The sequence below is a fragment of the Canis aureus genome, chromosome 8 (genome assembly GCF_053574225.1).
Source record: "Canis aureus isolate CA01 chromosome 8, VMU_Caureus_v.1.0, whole genome shotgun sequence".
Classification (NCBI taxonomy): Eukaryota; Metazoa; Chordata; class Mammalia; order Carnivora; family Canidae; genus Canis; species Canis aureus.
In genome coordinates, this window is record NC_135618.1 from 38,178,687 (window position 1) to 38,195,277 (window position 16,591).

General features: G+C 57.4%; 1 protein-coding gene across 15 annotated transcripts; it reads right to left on the reverse strand.

Moving 5' to 3' along the window:
- Positions 1-274: 274 nt before the first annotated feature.
- Positions 275-15,433, reverse strand: LOC144318772 (mastin). Of its 15 annotated transcripts, none has more exons than XM_077906047.1 (14): positions 15,130-15,433; positions 14,324-14,460; positions 12,374-12,468; positions 12,097-12,264; positions 10,047-10,145; positions 8,489-9,161; positions 8,279-8,382; positions 4,680-4,765; positions 2,619-3,611; positions 2,178-2,376; positions 1,886-2,066; positions 1,460-1,734; positions 698-855; positions 275-576 (listed from the first exon to the last, which is right to left on the reverse strand). In XM_077906047.1, exons 9-14 carry the CDS (start codon positions 2,718-2,720, stop codon positions 409-411), a joined length of 1,083 nt encoding a protein of 360 aa, XP_077762173.1. In that variant the 5' UTR covers positions 2,721-3,611; positions 4,680-4,765; positions 8,279-8,382; positions 8,489-9,161; positions 10,047-10,145; positions 12,097-12,264; positions 12,374-12,468; positions 14,324-14,460; positions 15,130-15,433; the 3' UTR covers positions 275-408. The 15 variants fall into 15 exon arrangements, with proteins under 15 accessions (XP_077762173.1, XP_077762169.1, XP_077762175.1 ...); XM_077906043.1 differs by having other exon boundaries at positions 8,489-9,408; XM_077906049.1 differs by having other exon boundaries at positions 10,047-10,212.
- Positions 15,434-16,591: the final 1,158 nt, after the last annotated feature.

A 16,591-nucleotide genomic window follows, 5' to 3' on the forward strand; every position in this document is an offset into this window, starting at 1 on the left:
GGAGGACCCCGTGGGCAGCCCCCGGACCCGGAGCCCTGCCTCCGCCGTGCCTTTGGGGGGCCGCAGGGGAGGGCATGGACCACAGCCCCTCGTCCCCGCTGACATTCTTTTGGGGAAAAAGCACAGAAACCTGCCCCTGGAACCCGTCCATCCGTCCGTCCTTCCGTCTGCCCCACTCTGCCTGGCCAGAAGATGCCGGCGCCAGGGATGCCACCACCAGCCCGACTCCCTGGGCCCCCAGACACACGACAATCAACCACGGGCGCAGCCTTGGGAGGTTTTCCCAGCATGTTTAATAAGAATCCAATTCCAAGCAGGCATCCAAGACCCCGGACTTCTCCCCGCTCCCCCTGCCACCGCGCAGGGAACACGCAGTGATGAGACAAGGAAGACTGACGTGTGTCCCTTCTAGGGTCCGGGGGACAGAGGGATGTGCTGGTGGATCCAGGACACGTAGCTCGTCACGCGGGCATACACCCCAGGGAGGTTGTAACCGCAGCCATAGCCCCAGCTCACGACCCCCACTTGGATCCAGGTGCACTTCCATCTGCACACGAGGGGGCCCCCGGAGTCCATCTGTGGGGAAAAGAGGCCCTCAGCTAGAGCTTCCGTGGCCCTGTGGCCGAGGGGCCGGCAGATCCCACGCTCTTGGGCTAGAAGGGGACGGAGGACGCGGCCGGGCAGCCCGGGGCCTCACCTGGCAGGAGTCGTGGCCCTCGCTCCCGGCACACAGCATGTCCTGCTTGATGACCTCATCGTCTTGCTCAAGAATGGTCTGATAGTGACAATTACACTCCCTGTTCCCCACGATGGGGACCTCCACCTCCTGCAGGTGGTAGGGTGGGGGCAGTGGCGCTGTGGGGGGGTGCTGGGTGAGCATCGGGGGCTCCTCTCGTCCCCATTGCCACACATGCCCCTTCCAGGTTGTGCTGGGCCCCCCCCCGCCCCGTTGCCGTGTGCACAGAGCACCCCCCACTGCCAGCCCTGACCCGGGGGCTTAGCGCAGACCCTGTGCATCTCCCCACGTGCACCACGCTGGGACCCGGCTGCGGGACACCTCAAGCTCTGGACCAGGCCTCCCTCCCCAGAGTCTGGGCTCCCGGGCCAGACCCACAGGCTCCCCGGGGAAACTGCCTCAGCAGCAGGGGAGCCCGGGACCTTGGTGGGTCCCCAAACTCAGCGAGCCTGGATTTCTCCCCCTCATGACACGACGACCGCCATGTGTCCTCAGACCCTGGTGGCCAGAGTCCACGCGGCAACCACAGGGCTCTGAACCAAACACGGGGCCGCCTGGCCAGGGCAAGTGCCCAGCTCCTCAGGTCTGTTCCAGAAACTTCCTGTCCAAACCCTGGCATCACACTGGACCCTGGGGGTTCCGGGAGGCGATGCAGCGAGGCGCTCTCTGGAAGGGCCCAGCCACCCCAGCCCCACACCCTCCGCGCCTTCTCCCTATACCTACTGTGGTCTGCAATGTCTCCCCAGCCGGTCACCCAGCATAGCATCCCCGGGGGGACAATCAGGGAGGGAGACGGGAGGGACACCAGGTTGACGTCCTCGGAGAGCGTCAGGGGGGCCTCCAGCTTCAGCAGGGCGATGTCCGCGCTGTCCCAGCCATACCAGCTCATGTTGAAGTTGGGGTGGCGGATGATCTCGGTCACGTTGCACAGCTGGTCGTGGTCGTAGAGTCTCAGCTGCCCGACTTGGACCCTGAGGGTAGCAGCCTCCAAGCCCTCCCTGGGAGAGAGGGGCCCTGGGGCTTCTCAGGCCTGGGGAGGGGTCCCAGCAGGCCGCCTCCCGCAAGAGGACCCCGCGCTCATGCACGCCCCGTGCCCGCGGCTCCCCGCCCCCCTGCGCCCAGCCCCAGAGGTGGGGCGGCCCCACTCACAGCTCCATGCAGTGGGCCGCGGTCAGCACCCACTGGGGGTGGATGAGGGAGCCTCCGCAGATGTGCTGCCACTGGCCGCTACCCATGCCATGGAACCTCAGGCTGACCTGCCACGGGTACCTCCTGGCTGGCACCTTGCAGCCCCCCACGATGCCCACCTGCTCATGTCGCAGGCCGGGGTCTGCAGAAACAGGTTGACAGGCCTCCCCAGAGCTCGGGGGGGGACCAGGGAAGCTCTTCCCTAAGGGGCAGTCCCACACCCCCTGGGCACATCGGAGGGATTGGGACTCACCGGGGCTTACGGGCACGGAGCCCCCCAGCCAGGGAGCGGTCAGAACCAGCAGCCACAACATCAGCAGGGGGCCTGGTGAGGCACAGGCCTTCCCAGCACCGGCTTTGTCCATGGTGCTTCCTTCCCCGGCCGTCCCCCCAGGGCCCTCCTTTATCCCCATAGCACAGGAAGTGGGGGCAGCCTTCTCCTTCCGTGGGGGCTGGTGGTGACAGGGCACAGCTTTGCGGTCCTCTGCCCACCGGAGGGACAGTCACGAACGTGACGTGCGGAGAGTGAGCAGTCTGGTGGAGGGGCCGGAAGGGCCTTCGGGCTGAGGCACAAATGAACTTTTATCTCGGCCAGGGGGTCACCCCAGCCCTCGGTCCAGCCTCTGGGGCCTCAGTCTCTCCCGGGGCTAATGACCCCCCTCCCCAGGCTTCTCCCCAAGGCCCCAGCGCTCACCGTTACTGACTGTGAAGGGGCGGCTCCTGGAGGCTCCAATCCAGGCCCCAGGACAGTCTTGGCCCCAAGGGAGTGGGCCGGGCCACCAGAGGTCCCAGGCATGCTGGGCACTCGGCCTTCTTGGGGCCCTCCGTCATCACCCGAGGAGCTGAGGGGACAGTGTGGTCAGGGTGTCCCCGACCATGGCCCCAGGAGCAGGCCACACCTGGGGCCGCGTGGGGTGGGTGGGGTGGCTGAGAGTCTGGGAAGACGGCCATGGGATTGCCTGGGCACAGCCTTCTGGGCGCCTGACCGCCCTGTGCCCACTGCCTGGACACCAGCGGCCGGCGACATCCACACGGCCTTGCCACATGTTGGGGGACAGGGCTGGGCCTCCGGGAGGAGACTGAGGAGGGATGGAGGTGCTTCTCCCAGTTCCCCAAAGAGGCAGCGGCCTGTGGATTCTGCTAGGAGGGACTCCGTCATGGCCTGAGTGTGTCCCCTAAATGCACATGTCGAGTACCCGCCCCCGCACCTCAGATATGACTGTATTTGGACACAGGGTTTCTCAAGGGGTGATTTAGGTAAAATGGGGCCACGTGGGCAGATCCTAATCCACTGGAGTCCTTACAGGAGAGGCCATGAGGACACAGATGGGCACAGAGGGACCAGTAAAGAGGACGCAGGGCGGGATGTAGGACAGATATAGTGAGCACACAGGGGAATGCAGAGGGAATATCGGGGGGACGCAGGGGGGATGCAGGGGGATGCAGGGGGGACACGGGGGATGCAGGGGGAACGCAAGGGGGATGCAGGGGGGACACAGGGGGGATGCATGGGGGATGCAGGGGGAATGCAAGGGAAATGCAGGAGGGAACGCAGGGGGGATGCAGGGGAGCTGCAGGGAGCATGCAGGGGGGATGCAGGGGAGACACAAAGGAGTTGCAGTGTCGACAGGCGCAGTAGAGGCCTCAGTGGCACCAGCCGTGGCTGCTCTGACCGCGGATTTGTGGCCTGCAGGAATAGGAGAGAAGGGACCAGTGTTGCTGGGGTGGCCCGGTGGGCTTTGGGGTGCTCTGAGCCGAGCAGCACCCCTCAGCACCTCGGGGCTGGGAGGTCACTGCGGAGCCGGGACACCGAGCTCCCTGAGGCCCCTGGGGGACTTGTTCCGCTGTGTTGGATGCACGGACGGTGCCTGCGCCAGGCTTGGGCTTGCTGTCTCACAGAGAGTGCCCCGGCCCTCGTGTGCGCACCAGGAGTCGGGAAGTGAGTGACGTCCACGCCCGCCCGGGGTCCTCAGGCCACCAGTGTCTTGTGTCTAAGACCTCCTCTGCCAGTCCCTGAGGACCACACAGAGTCCCAGGGACAGAGCAGCGATCCCCCGCCGAGCCCGGGAGGGAGGCCGGGGAATGGGAGGCGCACAGCGCAGAGTCAGGGGTGTGAGCCGAGGCTGCCTGAGGCCAGGACACGGGGGGGGGGGGGGGGGGCTGCTTCTCTGCCCTCGCGCCGCTGAACACGCAGGGCCGTGGCCAGAAGCACGAGTGGGGCACCGGGGAGCCCCAGGCTCGCAGGGAGGGCGCGGGACTGACGGCCACTGTCATCATGGGCCAGGCCCTGGCTCTCTGCTTAGCAGAGCCCCTAGCACAGGGCAGGAGGCGCCCACAAGGGCCTTGGGGCTGGTGCCCGCCGGCGCCCGGGCCCTTCCCTCGGGATGGAGGCCTCTTCTGAGAAGAGCAGACCTCGCCCGCCGGCTTGCGCCCCACGGGACACACTGGCTGGTTCAGTGTGAGCAGGTGACAGTGCGGCCCTGGAGGGAGCCGCGGGCTCTGCTTCGGGGGTCACCGGCCCTGCTGGCAAGAGCCCCTGCGCAGCTGTCGTCAGCACCGGGCAGGCCTCCGCTCACGGGCCAGGTCAGTGCATCCGCGGGTGGGCCCACACACGATGCCCTCAAAACAGTTGAGATAAAACTCTTATAGGAAAATGTCGCAAGAGAGATATTCAGCAAAAGAAATCAAGTATCGTGATAAGGGTTACTGTTATCTTTTGTGAAAGATAGTATCAAAGACGAGGAGATATACCCACAGTGAGTCACGATCAGCAGTCCAGACGGTACCGTCATGTGAGGGAACTAGGACAGTCGCACTCGGTCCCGCCTTCCTGAGGCGCATCTGTTCTAGAGGACAGGCAAGAAAAGGAGAAAAACCCAGTTGTAGTTGAACAATATAAAAATAATAAACTAAGGTGGTGGGAATTGGTCTGAACACATTGGTGATTGTAATAAAATAAGTAAGCGAACTTCCTGGCAAAGACGCCAGCATGGAAAGTGGACATGCTGCTTACGAGACGGAAGCAGAAGTTGAAGGGGAGAAGGGGCAGAAAAAGATATTACTGGCCAATGCTGGACACGAGATAGCAGGATTCATTAAAAAGTTTTTTTGTAAAAAAAAAAAAAAAAATATATATATATATATATATATATATATATATATATATATATATCTTCTCCTTCTGCCTGTGTCTCTCCCTCTCTCTCTCTCTGTGTCTCTCATGAATAAATAAATAAAATATTTATTTTTTTAAAAGACTTTATTTATTTATTTATGATAGACAAAGAGAGAGAGAGAGAGAGAGAGAGAGAGTCAGAGTGGAGGAAGGAGAAGCAGGCTCCATGCCGGGAGCCCAACGCGGGAATCGATCCCGGGACTCCAGGATTGAGCCCTGGGCCAAAGGCAGGCGCTAAACCACTAAGCCACCCAGGGATCCCCAAATAAAATCTTTTAAAAAAAAATTAAAAGCATGCTCATCCCAAAACACCAAAAGGCAGTGGAAGAGCGGGAATCTGCAGGCTGGGAGAAGACATCTGCAAGAGACAATATGCTCGTACCCGGAACATATAAGAAATTGCCCAAATTTCTCTAATGAGAAAAGAAAAATCCAAGTAAAGAAATCCCAAGGGAAAAAAAAAAAAAAAAGAAATCCCAAGGGGCGTCCCGGGAGGCTCAGGGGGTGAAGTGTCTCCCTTCGGCTCACTCAGATCATGAGCTCAGGGTTCTGGATTTGAGTCCCGTGTTGGGCTCCCTGCTCAGCGGGGAGCCTGCTTTTCCCGCTCCCTCTGCCCCTGCCCCTGCTCATGCTCTCTCTCTCTCTAATAAATAAACAAAATCTTCTTCTAAAAAATCCTGAAGAGGGTTCCCCTGCAGCCTGCTGGTGGCCCTGGGACACTCCTGTCCCCGGACAAATTGCTTCTGAAAGGCGACGCCGAGAAGACCGAAGAGGAGCAGGAGGAGGAAGACGGCGAGGAGCTAGATGAGACACCATCGGAGAGACTGTGGGGTCTGACGGAGATGTTCCAGAGAGGGTCCGGCCCGCGGCTGGCGCCACTTTTGATGTCTCCCTCTTTGTGGCTCAAACAACGTACAGGTTTTCCAGGGCAGCCTCGTGGATTGGGACCACTTGCTTCACGATCCCGGTTCTTCCTGTTGTCTTTGAGACTGAGAAGTTGCAAGTGGAGCGGCAGCAACAAGTGCAGCAGAGGCAGATAGTTTGGGGGCCCAACACAGGGGTCTCAGCAGGAATGCCAGTGGCTCTACCTTCCAAAAAAGGTAGAAAATCCTGGAAAAATCTAGATTGGTACTGCTACATGACTTGTCTTGGTGGGACAAGTTTGAAAATTCAATAGTGTTTGCTGATTATTTGGATTCCTATTTATTTATTTATTTATTTTTTAGCTTTGGCACATTGATCTGTGTAAACCTGGCGAGAATTCTCAGTGTCTCATGGGGACTCCCAACTTGCAACCGTGCTCTCCGCACGGTCCCATTTCTTCTGTTCTCACTCTGATAGCAGAGTGCAGCAAGGCAGACGGTTGCTCCAGCTCTGGCCATCCCGCCCCTTTCTCCCTAAATCACTTACGACTGGAGGACCTCACTATCCCCTTGGGGTGTAGGAACTGATGCCACTGGGAAGGACGTATCCCGCACCATTTTTGTTTATAAGCATGGAGATGTTGGGAAGGGACATGCACACTATGAAATACATCATGCATTACAGCCGTGGTGTAAAGCAGCCACTGGAACTTTCTATGTTGGAAAGGAGGGGGGGCCGGCCAGCAGCTTCAACTGCAGGACGGGGACTCTGGAGGCCAGAGCAACAGCTCATTTCCTCTGCCCATTTTGGCTATGAGACCTGTCTGTCTAAAAAAGAAAAAAAGTAAGGGCTCATTTTTTGTATTTTTAAAAATATTTTATTTATTTATTCATGAGAGACACAGAAAGAGAGAGAGGCAGAGACACAGGCAGAGGGAGAAGCAGGCTCCATGCAGGGAGCCCAATATGGGACCCGATCCCGGGACTCCAGGATCACGCCCCAAACCAAAGACAGGTGCTAAAACACTGAGCCACCCAGGGATCCGCACAGTTTTTGTATTTAAATATTAAAAATGATTCCAAAAAATAAAAATAAAAAAATAAAAATGATTCCAATGGAAAAAAAAATCCTGAAAAGATGTAAACGCTTTACAAAAGGAGCCACGCGAATGGCAAACATGCACGCGACAAAGTGCTCGACATCATCAGTCATTAGGAAAATACAAATTAAAACGTGCACACCTATGAAAACAGTACTGTAAAAACCTGACAAAGCCAAAGCCGATGAGGACAAAGTTAAACAGAGACGAACCCGTGAACGAGGGAGATGAAAGTTTGCGTCCACAGAGAAACCCAGATCTAAACATGTGGATTGACTTTATGCAAAATCACCAAAAAACCTTCAGCAGCACACACACCCTGCGACAGGTAAACTCACGTAAAAACAACAACAACAAAGACCCCTTCAAAGTAAAAAAAGAAAAAGAAAAAAGATAAGTAAGCAGTGGTGCATCCACACAGTGGAAGGAAGAGTGAGTCAGGGCGGCTGTGATATGAATAAACCTCAAATGCACAGTGTTAAGTGAGGAGCCCAGACTGCAAACGCTGTGTGGTCCCATGTGCATGACATTCTGGGAAAGGTACAGTTATAGGGCAGAAAACCCATCACCAGCCCCCGGAGGCCAGGGACAGGGGGGTTGGCCACAGAGGGGCACAGGGCAAGCCTCCCAGAGTGAGGTGACTGCGCCCTGACTGTGTGCATTTGTCAGCACTCACAGATCCGCACACCAGTGGGGCTGGATGTCACTGATGTGGATCGAACCTGCATCACCTGGCCCTGCAGCGGGAGCATGGCGACAATTGTGGAGATCATCGTGAAAAATAGGACCGTTAAAAAATATAATTAAAAAAAAAAAAGCACCAGGCATGGATATATTTTTTAAGATTTATTGATTTATTGATTGATTGATTGATTGATTGATTTTAGACATAGAGAGAGAGGCAGAGACACAGGAGGAGGGAGAAGCAGGCTCCATGTAGGGAGCCCGATGCGGGACCCGATCCCAGGACTCCAGGATCATGCCCTAAACCAAAGGCAATCGCTAAACTGCTGAGCCACCCAGGGATCCCCAGGTATGGATATTTTACAGATGGGTTCTACCTAAAATTTTAAGCCATGTATCGGCCCAGCTTTAAACAAGATCTTCCCCAAAAGGAACGGAAGAGTGAAACCCACACACTTTTTCCTAAGAAGCCACTGTGACAGTGATGCCACCACCAGACCAGTCATTATAAGAAAGGAAAATATAGGGGCACCTGGGGGGATTCAGTCGGTGAAGCGTCTCTTGGTCTCAGCTCAGGTCTTCATCTCAGGGTCGTGAGATCAAGCCCCATGCTGGGCTCCACGCTGGGTGTGGAGCCTACTTAAAAAAAAAAAAAAGAAAAAAGGAAAGGAAAATATAAGCATCAAGTTCCAGAAATCAAGAGCTCACACCCAGCCCAGTATACAAGGGATAGGACACTGACCGAGCAGGCTGCGTCACAGACTCCAGTGCGGTTTATCATTAGAAAGTCCATAAATATAGGGGCACCTGGGAGGTCCAGTGACTGAGTGTCCGACTTCAACTCAGGGCATGACCCCGGGGTCCTGGGATCGAGTCCCGCATTGGGCTCCCGGCATGGAGCTGCATCTCCCTCTGCCTGGGTCTTTGCCTCTCTCTGTGTGTGTCTCATGAATAAATAAATACATAAATAAAATCTTTTAAAAATATCCATAAATGCACGTCGCCGTAGAGACTCAGAGAAACCTCATGATCATCTCAATAAAAAATTCAACATTGATTCATTAGGTCAAAGAATAGATCTCTTAGTAAAGACTATGAGAAGGAATTTCCTTTCCTTAAGTAAAGCACATCAATAAAAATAAGACACCAAATGGATAATGATTAGAAGTATCCTCTTTAAAAAAAAAAAAAGCCAAGAGGGAGTATGGCCTTGACTTTCATTTAATATTGCAGTCAACCTGTAGCTAGTGTAACGAAAAATGAAAAAGAAAAAAACAAGCCTGTGACATTTTTCGGTACCACCAGCAAACCCCAGGCAGTTCTTTTTTTTTTTTTTTTTTACCCCAGGCAGTTCTAATGAGAAGATGCCATTTTCATATCTGTAGGAATCATCTGTTCAAAGGGGTGCAAGGATTCTAGAAAGGGAAGTTATAAGAGATTATTAGATTTTTTTCTGATTTTTTATCATAGTAAAATACACATAAAATAAAATATATCTTAGGCACCTGGGTGGCCCAGCCAATTGAGCATCTGACTCTTGATTCGGCTCCAGTCATGATCTCAGGGTTGTGGGATCAAGTCTGTCCGGTGCCGAGCTCACTGTGGGATTGGGATTCTCTCTCCCTCTGCTACTTCCCCTGCTCTCTCTCTCTCTCTTTCAATCTGTCTCAAATAAACAAATCTTACATATGCATCTACGACTTAAACATTTTAAGGGCACCGTTCTGTGACGTTAAATCTATTCATCTGGGCAGCCCAGGGGGCTCAGCGGTTTAGCACCGCCTTCAGCCCAGGGCGTGATCCTGGAGACCCGGGATCGAGTCCCACGTCGGGTCCCTGCGTGGAGCCTCCTTCCCCCTCTGCCTGGGTCTCTGCCTCTCTCTCTCTCTCTCTCTCTCTCTCTCTCTCTCTCTCTGTGTCTCATGAATAAATAAATAAAATCTTTAAAAATAAATAAATAAATCTATTCATCATGTGCAACCATCACCAGCATCCACCTGCAGGACTTTCTCATCTCACAAACAGATGCTCTGTCCGCGTTAAACACCTGCCCCTGGCGCCTGCCCCCCCACCCTCCCACGTCTATGGATCTGATGACTCCAGGGACCCCACAGAAGCAGGATTGTGCACAGTCTGTCCTTTTGTGTCTGTGTCTGGTTTGTTTCGTATTGAAATAATAATAGTAAAAAAAAATTAAATAATAATAGTGATGTCCTCTGGGTTCGGGCGTCGGAATTGGCCCCTTCCAGGCCGAATCGCTGTCCCCCGCAGGCCCGGCCCACGTGGTGTCTCATGTGTACCTGTCCGCGGGTGCTCCACTTGCTTCTGCCGTGAGTGGTGCGGCTGGATGTGCAGTGGTCCGGGGGGGGGAGGACAGCAGGCCACGGAGGTGTTCACACCTACGGAGTCAATGTGATTCCGATGTAAATCCCAGGTGGGCCTTTTCATGGACTTGGGTGAGATTTTCTAGAAGTAACAGAGAAGACTAGCAGCCAACAATAACGTGGGCACTTCCGAAGGACCATGGGAGGGAGGGACAACCTTGCTGTCAACCAGGACCCGCTACGACGCTATGGTGAGGCCGTGCTTCCTTCCACTTCGACCGTCAGATTGGCTGTGGGCGGTGTCCACGTGGGCCGAGTGTCACCGGGATCACTGTTGGGTTCTAGGCAGGCACCAGGGCGCGGTGCTGAGGCACGGGTTAGCCCTCTGCGTGCCCGTCTCCCCCACCCCGAGGCTCGGCCCATGGCCTGCAGTAAAGCTGTTGGAGGGAGGGTACTGAGTTCCTCCCCTTCCTGGGACCAGTGCTGATTCCTGGTCTTTCATTCAATCAACAAACACGCACTGAGCCCAGCACGGTCCCCATCACAGGAACACAGCGGGTGAAAGAGGCCTATAGCGCCGGCCCTCATCTGGGCTGCGGAATAAAATCATCCCACATAGTGATCAATAGAACGAAGCGACACAGCAGGGAGCGGGGGGGGGGGGTGCTGTGCTTGACCCAGGCTCCGTCTCAGGGAAGGTGTCTCTGGAGAGTTGGGGTCCGGCTGGCGCCTGACCCATGCTTGCCGAGAATGCCATCCTGATTCCCAGAGTGGGGCGCTCCTGTCTCCCCATCTCCCTTCTCCCCCCCTACTTGGGGTCACCAGTTGTCCTGGGACGGAAGGACACTTGGGGGACAGGAGGCTCGGGGCTGGGGATGAGGATGTCCCCAGGGCCCCGTCTTCAGCATGCGGCCTGCCACCTGGAGAAGGCCCCCCAGAGGAGGGTCTCAGGCCCAGGACGGAGAGGAAGCGCTAGCGCTGCGGTTCGGCTGTATCGGGGCAGTGGGCGTTCTGGAACGTTTCTCTCTGCCTAGGACGCGTTCGAAGTGCCCCGGGTAGACTCGAGAGCCCCGAAAACGCTGAGATTGGGTTTTTCCACCAACACGCCGGTCAGTGTCATATGGTCAGTGTCATATGACGTGTGAAACAGTAGTGGGACCCGTAGGGCCCGACCGAGAGAGGTTACGCGGACGTTCACGGACTCCCCCAACTTTACACCCAGACCCGGGTCCCCTCACAGAGACCACCCTGGGGGCCCTCAGGCTCCCTCGATGCCCTCCCACCCTGCCCCGGGCACGGTGTGCGGACGGGCTAATCAGCAGACGGCCATGGGCGTTGCCCACCCCCAGATCCCCCTGCACCACAGCCACCAAGAGCCACACAGCCCCCGGGAAGAGGCCCTGCGGCCGGTGCAGCCCGAGACCCCAGGAGACAGCCCAGTCCCCAGCTCAGGACGGACAGCGGCTGGTCCTTCTCACCGAGGGTCTTGGGCACCTCCCCTGGCCCGGAGGTGGGGAGTCTGGGGTCAGTTAGGGAGCAGCCCAGAACAGTGGGGGTGCGGGCAGGCACCCCAGCCCCTCTCTCTCCCCGCACACCCTCTGCAGCCTGGCTGGGCTCCCTGCTTCTAGGCGCTGGCCACCTGCAAGCCACAGGTGACCAGTGCTGGTGTCACAGGTGCAGCCAGACACAAACCCAACCAAGCAGAGTGAGGTCCCGTCAGGACAGCCAGCTCTTCCCAAGAGAACCCAGAGCCTGAGCAGCCTGGGTGTTTGCTGCGACGCCCCTGGACACCCTGGCTGAGCAGGGAGGAAATAAAGGGAGGCTGTGACTGCAGGTGAGTGCCCATGGGCCGCAAGGCTCCTCTCTGCGGCTCTCGGCTCCCCTTCCCCCGTGAGGGTCTGTGTGACTTTCATTTGCTTTTCTCCGGGTACTTTTTTTTTTTTAAATCCAGAGAAAAATGAAACTCCTATTGCAAGGTGTCATCGCCATGAGTCTAGGAAGTTGGCGGGGAGGGAGGGGTCTGTACCTCATCCAGACGGTTCTGCAGGGCATCTGTTCCATCTCTTCTCCGGAGGGCCCAGCCCCCCCGACAAGCCTAAAGCGGGACCTTCTCAACAGGATGCTCCTCTGTGACCATCAGCCTGGAACGGTACGTGGGAACACGTCCCCGAGGGCTGCCAGGGTCAGCGGGAGCCTGCATGGTGGGAACGTCAGCGGGGGGGGGGGGGGGGGGGGGGACACGTGTCACTCCAGATCTGTTAGAGCCTCCAGGAGGCACAACACAGATAGCAACCCCAACTGACCGGGCGTAGCTGGTAAGATTGTATCGCTGTCCTTCGCCGACGGCAACAAATGTAGCGCACGCATGACAGATGTTCCGAGTGGGGCGACCCTGACCCTGCGCATGAGAACCAGACATATGAACCAAACAACGTGTTAAAAAAAAAAAAAAACTATTCTTTTTTTTTTTAAGATTTTATTTATTTATTCATGAGAGAGAGAGAGACAGAGAGAGAGAGGCAGAGACCCAGGCAGAGGGAGAAGCAGGCTCCATGCAGGGAGCCCAATGTGGGACTCGATCCCGGGTCTCCAGGATCAGGCCCTGGGCTGAGGGCGGCACTAAGCCGCCGAGCCACATGGGCTGCCCAATAAAGGCTATTTTCATGTTTAAAAATCTATTAGCGGGATCCCTGGGTGGCTCAGTGGTTTAGCACCTGCCTTCAGCCCAGGGCATGATCCTGGAGTCCCGGGATCGAGTTCCGCAACGGGCTCCCTGCATGGAGCCTGCTTCTCCCTCTGCCTGGGTCTCTGCCTGTGTGTGTGTGTGTGTGTGTGTGTGTGTGTGTCATGAATAAATAAATAAAATCTCTAAAAATAAATAAATAAAAATAATAACTTATTAAAAAAAGAAGAAGGTGTGAGATGGGCTCAAGGCACGAGGGAGGGTTGCGGGAGGCTGCAGAGCGAGGGCAGGAACTCTGCGGGTCGGCGCCAGAGACAGGAGGCAGAGGCTGCTAGGAGTCCTCAGCGGGACGAGGCGGTGGGAGAAGGGCTCCTTCTCCAGCCCCCGCCCCCGCGGGACAGAGCGCTGGCCACCCCGGGTCTGCAGGGCCTCCCTTCCCGGGGGATACAAAGGAAGGACAGGACAGTCTGGTATCTGTGAAGACACCCAGCACGTCCCAAGGGTGCATCCACAGGCTGCAACTCGTGCCGCAGGTGTGGGGAGACCAGAGCAGAGGGACAAATTGCCCCCCCCCGATGCCCTGGCCACACAGCCAGGGGGTCCGGCCTGCAGGAAGCCATGTGCCCACCGGTACAGGTGTGCAGGAGCGTCACAGACCCCACGGGGAGGTGGTGCAAACCTGCAGGGAGAGGGCAGGTCTCTTCTCAGACCCTCGCCCGTCCTACACCCTACTGTGGGCCACCCTTCATCGTGCCCATCCATGCCACCCCTCTGCCGCCCCTCTGCCTCTGAGCCAGCTCCAGCCAACAGAAGCAGAAAGAGGTTTCAGGAAAGGACGGTGCAGGTGCAGCCTCCACCTGTGGGGAATAGGTGCACCTGAGCTCCCAGCTCCCTTTCCTGGACGCAGTGGTTGGAATGGTGTCCTCTCCTAATCACATCCGCCTGGAACCTCAAAATGTGACCTGATTCAGAAAATAGGGTCTTTGCAGCTGTCACTACGTCAATGTCAGGCCGGAGTCGGGGAGGCCCGAGCTGCAATGACCGTGTCCTGGGAAGAGGAGACCCAGAGGTGCAGGTGGAGCCCTGTGGCCACAGGTGGGGCTGCTGGATGCCGGGACACGCGTGGAAAAGGTCTTCCCTCAGAGCTGCTCGGGAGAACCCACTGCAGCACCTGCGTTTCAGACTTCCGCCTCCAGATCCGTGACAAAGGACCCTTGTGTTCCTCTAAGCTGCCCGTTTGTGGTGCTTGGCAAGGGCAGCCCCAGCGGAGGCCAGGACCAGGGACCTCGCTCTGTCGCCTAGCAGAGCATGACGGAAGGGTGTGTTTCTCCTCCGCCCCCTTGTTGGCGCGTGGGCCACGTCTCTGTTGTCCCTGGCCCTGCCCCCACGTTGCCTCTGTGTCCCCGAGTGTGTCTGAATCTAGGGCCCACGGACAATCCTCCTCTCGAGGCCCTTCCCCACACGTGTGCCATGTGCTGTGATTCCAGCTGCTTCCAGGGGTGAGGATGCGGGTGTGTCCTCACAGGGCCGCCAGTGGAACTCGGACAGCGCGGTGGGCTCGAGCACCCACCTTTGATCTGGAAAATCGTGCAGCATGCTTGGTGAGATTGAGGAGGACCCGGGCCCTGGCCCCGACCTTTGCTCCCTGGCACAGAGAAGGTTCTTGCAGGGAGGAGGAGACCCTGGATCGAGAACTGGGAGAGTACCCTGGAGAAGAGGAAGCAGCAACACAGGTATCCACTCGGCCAAGTAGCAAGACCCCAGAGGCATCATGTGCAGGGAAGGGAGGGATCCGCTGACCCACAATCCCCAACTACAGCTCTGCTGGGGTGGAAGCTGATCCGAGGCGAGGACCCAGAGCAAACGCCTCTGGCATTTCAGGCAGGTGGTGACAGGGCTCCCACCAGGGCCGCGGCTCAGGAAGGTGGGGTATCAGCTCATCCGACACCACTCAGGGAGATAAAGTCCAATTGTGGGGCACCTGGGGAGCTCCGTCAGTAAAGCGTCTGCCATTGGCTCAGGCCGTGATCTCAGGGTCCTGGGATCAAGCCCGACATCGGGCTCCCTGCTCAGCGGGGAACCTGCTTCTCCCTCTGCCTCTGCCTTCGTGCTCTCTGTCTCTCAAATAAATAAAATCTTAAAAAATAAAGTCCAATACTTAGAAGCCAGCACAACGAGCAGGGACCCTCGGTTTTTCATCTCCCTTCCTCGGGTGGGAGGAATCGTGGAATCCCCGAGCACAACTCGCGACTACGGGTGTCCGTGAGAACCGTAGGTGCCACAGCGGGTCTCTACATTCCTACATCCCCCCACGCCCCTGTCTGCTGGTGCGGACGGCTCTGTGCACACTCATTCATTCATCCCGTAACCACTCACCTCTGTCCGGCCCCGTCTGGGGACTAGAGATATGAGGCAGCAAGTAGGCACACGTCCCTGGCCTCCTGGGTGTGGGAGCCCAGCCAGGATTGACAAGACCGCCAGCCAGGGACAGGCTGCTTGGCCTCCTCCATCTGTGCCTCCCAGAGGCTGACGAGCATTTCCTGACACTGAGTGAGAGTGAGCTGCCTCCCTGGGCACACACCTGCACACAAACGTGAGCAGCTCCCGGGGCCCCTGAAGCCCCACGGAGCAGCTCGAGTCGCAGCAGACGGAGTTTTCAGCGCCGCCCGCCCCCCACCCCCTTCGCAGCTCTGGGAGCCCAGCAGCTGGTGGCAACGGCTGGTGTCAGGGACCCTGGTCCCACCTGCAACCCAGCTTAGCCACGCCCCTCCTGCCCCGGGCTCGGGCCCTGCCGCCCCTGTGTGGCCACAGGGAGGTACTGCAGGCCGGTCGTTTTAAACTCAACAGGTCACCGTGTGTGCAGAGGTCAGGGAGCAGAGGTCAGCGTGCGCAGGTCAGGGCGCCGAGGTCAGTGCATACAGGTTAGGGAGCGGAGGTCAGAGCAGCAGGTCAGTGCAAGTGCACAGAGGAGGTCAGGGTGCAGAGCTAAGGATGCAGAGGTCCAGACACACAGGTCAGGGCTCAGGGGTCTGGGAGCAGAGAAGAGCAGGTTAGGGCACTTAGGTATGGGAGCTGAGGTCAGCGCCCCGGATCCTGGTGGAAGCTTGTCCCCATGTCCCCCAACCCGCAGCCCATCTGCCGACGCTGCTCTGGGCTCAGGCCCCCAGAGCCCCGGGAGGGGTGCCTACCAGCTCCTTGCTGCACCGGGCCTGGGGCAGCCACACTGCCGTCCCCCAGAGCACCAGCCTTCCAGGGGCCCTTGAAGGGCAGGGCCGCGTCTCTGGTTCAATGTGGGACCCCGGGGGCACAGGTGGAGGTGGTACCTGGTGCAGAGTGGGCACCCCGTCTGCACCCCCCCAGCCCGAACAGAAGACTGTCCCCCAAGTGAGGGCGCCAGGCCTGCAGGGAGTGCAGAGAGCAGGGCCGCTGCCGGAGGAGGGTCCTGACCCTGAGCGCCCCAAACCTGCACCGTTCCTGGCGTCACCTTTTCTCTTTAAATGTGATGATGTATTTAGTTAAGACCTGGTCTAAGCACAAAAGCTGTATGGTGCGCTAGCAGAAATGGAAGACCAGAGTCGCTTGCCATCAATAGAAACACAAGAGTTAGCACGGTGAAAACCAAGTATTGTCGCCAGACCTTGAGGTCCCTCTGTCTGTCAAGGGGTCACTGAGGCCTCCTGCAGCCTAGGGCTCCGGAAGTCCCTGGTTTTCCCGGAGGGAGCTCTCCAATGCGCCTTGGAACCATTATGCTGGGTTAGGCTACATAGAAGCCCTTGGAAATGCGTCTCCAGGCCCCGTCTGAGTTTGCAAATCAGAGGCAACAGGACAAGCCGGGAAG